General features: G+C 44.6%; 1 protein-coding gene across 3 annotated transcripts in view; it reads right to left on the bottom strand.

The window, feature by feature from the left end:
- Nucleotides 1–324: 324 nt before the first annotated feature.
- The window catches only part of TMEM45B (transmembrane protein 45B), a 70,302-nt gene continuing 62,077 nt past the window's right edge, over nt 325–8,549 (bottom strand). For 2 of the 3 annotated variants that reach the window (XM_045295571.1, XM_045295572.1), the window contains exons 4-6: nt 5,611–5,795; nt 4,423–4,568; nt 2,663–3,483 (exon numbers count right to left, since the gene is read on the bottom strand). In XM_045295571.1, coding sequence (XP_045151506.1) covers nt 3,372–3,483; nt 4,423–4,568; nt 5,611–5,795 — 443 coding nt within the window. In that variant the 3' untranslated portion in view covers nt 2,663–3,371. Of the gene's footprint in view, nt 540–2,662; nt 3,484–4,422; nt 4,569–5,610; nt 5,796–8,549 lie in introns of those variants that run through there. The other variant, XM_004714195.2, reaches the window with a different exon arrangement.

Consider the following 8,549-nt stretch of genomic DNA (forward strand, 5'->3'; position numbering starts at 1 on the left):
CTGTCCTTTGTACTCCCTCGGGGGCTGTCTGCACTGCTCCCATGGTTGCTCTGCTGCATGCTTTTTGTGGTTTGCCGCGGTGTCTCAGGGTCAGTCTGGGCCAGTCCCGACAGAGTCTCCAGTGTTGTCCCCCTTAGAGCCTGGCGCCGTCAAGGGATGGCGTGTCTCATGGTGGGATCAGCCATATTGTCCACTCTGTCCACTGGCTGCTCAGAGCGGGTATGTCGTCCTCCAGGCCTGGTGGGTCAGGATGTGCTCCACTCTCACTTCCGCCCCCTAAGTGCTCCCATGTGCTCTGATCAGACATGCCCCTCTCCCCTATTTTGTTGTTTGTTATTTTAATGATTTTGAGTTTTGTTCCGTCCCACCCCAACTCTATCCAGGACCATTTATTGCGATCCTCTTCAGAGTTTATCAGCAGTAGTAGCTGGGTACCATGTAGTTCTTCTGGTCTCAGGTCCGTGGAGGGTAGAGTTCCTGTGGTCCATTGGTTCTTTGGATAGATAGTGCCCATGAGTCTTTGATTTCCTCGCTTTACACTGGATGGGGAGAGAGCAATAGGTGCACCTCAGAGGGCTCCTTGAAAGTTTTTAAGGATCCCCACCCCACCCCTAACCCCTCCTGTCACTACTTCGCCGAAGTAGAATTAGAACATGTGTCTGTGGACTTTATTATCCCACTTGACTTTGATATCACCTCAACTATGATCCTGAGTGTCAGCATCAGTATGAACTAGTGAGTCATTGATCCTAGTTCTCTACTTCGCAGCCTCCATCAAGCAACAAGCAGTGCACAATGATGTTTTTAAATGTAACAAGTAGTCAAAGCAGTGATTGGTGATATGACAGGACGCTTGTATTAAGGCAGGGATGTGGGTAAAGTGTTTGTTTTTTGGCCGTGATAGGGCTTTTCCAACTCAAATATGTCTAGATTATCCATAAAGGCCTTCTCAATCGATGGGAAACGAGTGGTTATTATTTGTGGACTCTGGGTAAGAAATGGCTTCAATGGCTGTGGCTGGGCTCCGATCAGGTTAGGCAGATTATGAAAACGGGAAAGACAGGAGCGGCTTGATGGGTGGGAGCGGTGGACAGACATCTCTTCTTACTACAGCACTTTGCTTTCCATTCTGAGAAGTGGTAATTGAGAGTGGAAGTCAAAGAGACCCAAGATGTAAATTCAGTCTTTAGTCCAGTTGTCTGTTACTGCCTTGCTAAGGAGGTGTGATGGCTGTGATGGGTTATGATGAGGCTTGGGGAAGACCGAGAATTAGAAGTCTAGATTGTAGAGAACAGAGGTGGATTGGCTGAGAAGACAAAGCTTTTGCTGACTGAATGGAGGACAGGCACATAAATTGATTTTATGGTGGGAGGTCAGGATTAGAGTGAGGGAAACATGAGTCTTTTCCTAAGGAGAGGAGCAGGTGCATGTATTTTATCATATTTACACATGTTTACACATCATTGTTACACCTTAGAAACAGATTTCATGTGAATACTCTGACGATTTCTAAATAAGTAAGAAGTACAATTTCAGGGTATTCCCATCTCAGGTATTTACTGCTGGTTACTGAATTTATTTAACAAATGATTGCCTCAGAATTTGACCCGGCATTCAACTTCAGTCCTACCTGCATGCTGTTGTTAGCGTGACTGTCTGCTTTGTGTCCCTGGATGTTTACGTCTTGGAATATGAAATAGAGCTAGGGGTGTAAAACAGTGGTGTGGATCAGGATGCAAATGTGTGATCACTGCTCTAGTAAGCCTACTGAGTCAACCCGTCCCTGGGATCTCACAGAATGTGGAACTCTGTTGGGTTATATAGCCAAGATTTGCACCAAATGTGATTCTTTAGTATCTAGATTTCAGGGAATTGCTAGGTAGCAGCTGTTGATCCTCTAAATCGCTGCTTGACAGGAATAGGTAAAACTCTTCGAGCCCATGCATTCATGACTGGATTTGGTGACTAGCAAATCCATTTGTATCCCTGGCTCTGCTGTGAGCGAGGCATCAAAATAAACTGCACTGCTTTACATCTATTCTTTACGTAAGCTCTGTGCTCTGTACAAAGTAATGCATTTCCTTGAAAGCATCTTGCCCTTTTATCTATAATGGAAATCTTTTCCATGGGGGTGAAACAGGTCCATCTTTCTAACCTCCAGTCCCCAAGGAAAGGCACAAGGGGCAAAGTATTTGTCAATAATTGTGCCTGGACTGTACCATCTCCATTTCTCCTCCCCTCCCACTGGTTCCCACTGCAGCCTGTACTTCCTCTTTCAGCACCAAGGACACTGTATAAACCCCCCTGCTCTGTAATGGCTCCTTTAGACTCCCTATGCCTCCTTGATATCCTTACCACAGCACAGGTGTAAGGTGGATGTTTAATAAATACTTATTGAAGGAAATTTGTTTTTTATCTTTTTTAAAGTGAACAGTCAGGCCTACAAAGTATAATCAACACTTTGTATTATATGCAGAACCTAGATTATGGATGAATTCTGTTCCTGTTCCTAAAGCTGTGTTTAAGTCTAATTTGAACCTAAGTAGGAACAGGTAGGTACAGTTCTTTCTTAGCTAACATAACTTAGTAGAACGTTTGTCTTAGCATATATTGCACAATGTACCTTTCTATGCATTAAACAAAAAAAGTAATCACTTCCAGATACACAAAATCATCTTTAACAAGATACATAGTGTTTTGATGCATGTTACAAAGAAGCATCCATTTGTTTGTATGAATTACTGTTCCTCACATTTGTATGAATTACTGTGGTATGACAGACCTTTGTGGGGTTGGTTCACAATGACGGGTAGCTACCAAAGTTTGTACATGCTTTTCTTTCATCTGTATCAGATTCAAGACCTTGTCATGTACTCCTACGACCTCTCCTATCATCATCCTCCATGGAGGCACCTTTGAGGAGTTAAAATGTTTGCATTTCAAATCACGTGGGTCACTAACTTGCTGATTTTACAGAATCACCTAGGGCCAACTCATCTCTTATGAGCACTGGTAGTGCAGTCTTTTAGTGGGTTATGATTATTAGGATGCATTTCGGCATGTGTAGGATGTCACTTTAAAAAAATACAGAAGTGAGAGTTGTGTCTGTAAACTGGAGGCACTGTCCATTTTATCATGCTTGGTATCTCTCATAAGAGTGTCCACTTTCTGGAGAAAGGAGGAAGTTAAGCATTGAACCTGTTGCTTTATTCACACCTCAAGTTCATCAGGCCACTTCCTGCTCTGCACTCAGTGCTGGCCCTGGGAACCAGAAGAAGCTTGCCGCGAATGGGGCTGACTTGTGTTTTCCTCTGTGAAGGGTACTTCACCAAGACATGCCGTCTGGCATCACTATTCCTGGTACCTGTATCTCATTCTTCATCTGATGCATTTAAGAGGGCAGTGTGGTAAGGGTGACCTGACTTTAGTTTCTGGATCCCAATGATTTCTCCACCGCTGCACTTTTTCAGTCTCTTCATAAAGCTGCAACAGAGGAGGAAACATGAAATTAGCTTGTGGGGAAGGGATCCCCTTATACCATTACACAGGGTTATTCTTAAAGCATTCTCCCTATCTGTCCAATAATATGTTTACTTGGTTACATAGCTGATTTCTCAAACAGTACTTGTTCACTCATACCCAGTAGACTAAGGGATTCAGGACTAAAAGTAGTTAATGTGATAATCGACGAGGCAACAGGATTAAAGCTCTGCCCTTTAATTCTGTTCCCTTCTGTTTGATCTTCATGGAACTCTTTCTGGGTGAGGTTACCTGCTTTTGGTCTATGGAATTAGTGGCGGGCTGGGGGAAGGGACAATACAATTTATCACAGCAAATGAACGTACACTGAAAGTCGTTGCGATTCAGGGTGGACTCTGCCATGTAATAGTTATGCACTGAACCTTTTGAAGCCGTGGTAACAAGAAATTTCGTGAAGCGAGGAGGCTCAAATGAGACAACATTTTTAGGTGCTTGCTTCAATGCCTGGAGCTCAGTAAGTGCTTAGTCATTCTCAGCTAAGATGTATAACTGAAGAGCACTTTCTCCTCTTGTGTATTGGAGTGTAACAGGACCTCTGCATGGTAGGCAGGACAAGCCCAGATGGGCTTCAGGTGACACACTGACAGAGGAAGCACGAAGGCCGGTATTGATCTCTGATCTAGAGTTGTCCACCACAGGCTTCAAGAGTGCCCGAACTGTCCGGAGCCTGAGTGTCCTGGTTTCTGTGACCACGACAAGCGATTGGTTGTAATACGTTTGTGGCACGTGGGGAGTACCTTGCAGATCGTTAGTGTTCACTCAGCACTGCTGGGTTATAACATATGGGCACTAGGGGTGCCAGTGATACACTGTGATACATTTATAAAGGGAGGGGTCGGTTAAAAGGAAAAGACTCCACAAGTAACCTTGGTCCAGACGTACCATTGAACAAGAGCGTAGTTGGAGAGTACAATGCAGAGAGCACCCAAGCAGTGCCAGCAGAAGCACATGGTGATGAACATGATATTCCCGTGATCTTTCTGGTCCCACTCAGGTCTTCCAAAAGGCGGGAACAGGACGAACCCAATCTAGTGGAATACAGAGAGAAGTCGGTCTGGGCGAAACAACCTTCCCTCCGGTGGCTGCCAGCGTTGCTCAGTCAGTCTCCATTTCTGACTGTCATTTCTTTCCATACTTTTATTAGCATGAGAAAGGTCCCTTCCCTTCAAACATTTGTAAAAATCATTTTAGATGTGCAGAATAGTCATGACGGTAAGGAGGGATCGGGTCCTTTCACCAAGCTTCCCGGGATGTGGACGTCTGCCGTAACCATGGTGTGTGGATCAAAGTGGAAGTAAACATTGGTGTCACCTTACTGACTAAACCACAAACTTGATTTGGACTTCACTAACCTTCCCGCTAATACACTTTTTTTTGTTACAAGACACCGTGTTGCATTTAGTTTGTAATAGCTCCTTAGTCTCCTGGGAGCGGGAATAATGTCGTGGAACTTGGGTGCCCGTATCACTCTCGAAAGCATTCGTTGCAGGTGATTATGTGCTCAGCTGCTAATCAAAAGGTCGTCAGTGATTGGAATGTGCCAGTGGCTCTGCAGGGAGTCAGACCTGCTTCCTTGAAGGTCACCCCAGGAAACCCTGTGGGCTGTTCTCCTCTGTCACTTGGGGACCCTGTGCATTAGAATCCACCTGAGAGCAGCTATAGTGCCCTCTCATTTATGATCGTTTCTGAGTTGGGGAGGCCTTTCCAAGCAGAACAATGGTCTTAAGTTGATTCTGGTTTTATTCCAGTTTTGGGTGTTTTTTTTAAATATTCAGAAGTAGAAACTGCAAACATTTATATTTCCTCCAGTGATGACCACAGCTTAGAGGAATATCTGCTTGCTCTGTGTGCTTCGTGGAATCTTAAAGCACTAGCCAAGTATTAGTGGATAAAATGACATAGGTTAAGGGATGGTGGCAGGGAGAGAAAAAATAGCTATTCAAACTTACTCACGTGGTATGTGAAGGCTTTATGTCCGGGCAACATGTTCCCTTCAGGATTTCTAGTGAGCATGCTCATTAGGACTTGCTTAATCCATACAGCGTATGGAGCATTGACTGGAATAATTACCTGCCAGAACCAGGTTCCCTGAAGAACAGTAAGAGTGGTTCGGAAAAGTTCCAGCACAATATTATCCCGGAGGATCACTTCTAGGAAGAGACAGGCGGTCGCACCAAACAGGGGAAACAGCAGGAGTGAGTGGATGTGTTGATCCAGTGGTGGTCGGTTTTGAACGTGGAAGTAGAAGAGGAGACCTGCCACAAACCAAGTTCTAGCCATCAGTAATGTACTCATTTGCACTTTATAGAGTATGCACTTGCTTTCATTAGCATGTCCTCCCATATTTATCTTAAATCTAGATTGTTCAGCACTTGGGAAATCAGTTTACAAAATAGGGAGTAACACGCAGATTAGACTTCATGCGTATATATGTTAGGTGGGTATAAGTAAAAACTGATAATACCTTTGTTTTTACCCTTCTAATAATTCCTATAGCACCCATTGGAGGGTTCAAAACCAAATGGGTAGGTGATTTATGACAAAAACTATATAAAGGAAGTCAAAAGCTATTGCTACAGAAAAAACCTAACCATTATAGAAAAGCTCAAAATGAAGTTACTGTTTCTCAGCATATCCCCCATGGAGGTCTGGACACTTGAGAAGCCAGTTTCATCTCTAACCTTTACCCATGCATTCTGTGCTCTTCCATTTACACCACTTCCAAACAAGTTCTGGCATCTGTGAGGAACTCCGATCCATTGCTTTGAAATGTATGTTGAATTCGGAGCGTGAGTTAAAGTTCTAGTCAATTAACATGGCCCTTCTAACTGTAATCCCTTGTAGCATCTTCCCCGCATTATAGGCCGATTTTGGAGGGAGTGCTGTGGTGTAGGTACTAAGGATCCCAGTGGGATTAGCGCTCCACTTCAGAGGGTCTGAACCGAGACAACACCTTTTGTTTCCTTGGGGACATGGTCCATGGAAAGAAAGACTCCACACCTCCAGCTGAGCTAGTCCCCTGTGTATACGAGCCATCTCGGCAGGACAGAACAGAGGAGTAACTCTGAGGCTATGTAACTGAGGCAGAACACAGAGGCTGAAGACCAAGAGCTGTTTCTGCGGTCCTTCGACAGTCTCCTTACAGCTTACGCATCCTGATGCGTGGTCACCTGTTAACTTCCCTAATAAGCCCCCATAATTGTGTTTTGTCTGAGTTCTGTCTGGCCATTGTAACAACTTATCAAACTTGGTGTAGTAGAGTGCCATTGGGAATGATTGGTGTCAGAATAGGATAAAGGAGCGTGGAAGCATTTCTGACCCAGCGCACATGCACGCATACCTCTATGCCACTTACTACGGGTTGAGGAGGTAAGGTTTCCCAAGGAAACTCATTTAGGACAGCCCTTCACTATCCTTGAATGATCAGGTACATTGTGGAGCTGGACGGACTTGTCAAAACTTTCCTGGCCTTCCCAGTTTTCCTCATAAGCCCCTGCAATGGTCCTTTGTCTTTCAAGAAAATCAAGATGATAAGCCTTTGCGGTTCTTCAGCAGTGAACATAACCTGAGCTGACCTCTCTGCTTGGCATTGAACTGGCCCACCAGATAGAGCCCTGAACTGTTTTGATGGGACTTTTTTTCAATGGCATGTTTAACATGACTGAAACACTGTATTACTGAATCGGTAACCATTCACTGATCACAAAGACATACTTAAATATGTTAGTGTGGAATAACCCCTGGGGCGCTGGACTGGACCCCTCGTAGCAATACTTATTTATGACGCTCAGATGCAGACTTAGACACATACATTAACTTTAAAGTCTCTGCGTCGAGTCCATTCTGTCATTGTACATACTGGAAATGCACGTGCACCCCATTCAACCTTTTATCAACCCTTCCCGAGGTACGGAGAGAGGTTGTTGGACTCCGCTCATACGAGCTGCCTTAGCAGTTGGAATGGGCTCCCTCTAGGTTTGTGACTGAGTTAAGATGACAACACCTCCAAACTGGAGGGTGGAATGCAGTGCGGTATTCCTGGGAGGGCTTTTGCAATCTTAGCTGGGGGCGGTATTGGAGCTTAAATTCTAAGCGCTTCATTTGCAGAGGCTATGGGTGATAGTGAAAGCCTTAAATCCATTTGCACCACCCTTCTGTAAATTAAATTTCCATTAAAATCCTTCTGATTATTAACCAAGGATATAGATAATCTTGGTGGCATAGTGTTTACCCATTCGGCTGTGATCCAAAAGGTTCGAGGTTCAAAACTGGCAGCCCATTTCATGGAAGAAAGGCAGGGTTTTCTATTCCTGTAACAGTTAAAGTCTCAGAAACTCACAGGGGGCAGTTCTGCCCTGTCCAATAGGGTCTCTAAGAGTTGGCATTGACTCAATGACAGTGAATTTTGGGTTTGGGTAGTTTTGCCCTCAGAGTGCAAGTGGGACTTGCCTGGGTATGTCCTTGGTGGAGATCAACTTACTGGGGACAATGACAAACTCAAACCAAACTTGCTGCCATTTCTGACAAATATCGACCCTGTATAGGGAGTCTCACAGTTATGCCTGGTCAGTTGTACCCTGACTGCCATAGTCAGAAGGCCTGGTAAGTTAATATGTCTCCCAACTGTGGTCCTGTTCCCACGTATGTAACTGTGATGAATATATTGATCTGCCACCAGCGATGAGTTTGTGACAGTTTCTTTTTGTTCCATACCTTCTTTAATTCCATTCCTGACCTCATGCTAATGACCCCCCTCATCAGGATGATTTGTCTGCCTTTGGCCCTTTAAGCCTTGTATTAGCGCTTAAGTTCTGATCACTCCAGTTTGCAAAAGGCTGTGATGGCAGTGATGGCCCCAAAATCTATTTGCAGGGTCCCAAAATAGAGTAAGCCTCTATTGAATGTTTTATGATCACCAACCAAGGATGTAGATAAGCTTATCCTCAGGTAGAATGCCTTGGAGAATGGATTGCTTCCACCCCTCTCCAACCAGCCCGGGAGGGCAGTCT

The sequence above is a fragment of the Echinops telfairi genome, unplaced genomic scaffold, assembly GCF_000313985.2.
Source record: "Echinops telfairi isolate 266 unplaced genomic scaffold, ASM31398v2 ScPeMD7_5592;HRSCAF=6446, whole genome shotgun sequence".
Taxonomy (NCBI): domain Eukaryota; kingdom Metazoa; phylum Chordata; class Mammalia; order Afrosoricida; family Tenrecidae; genus Echinops; species Echinops telfairi.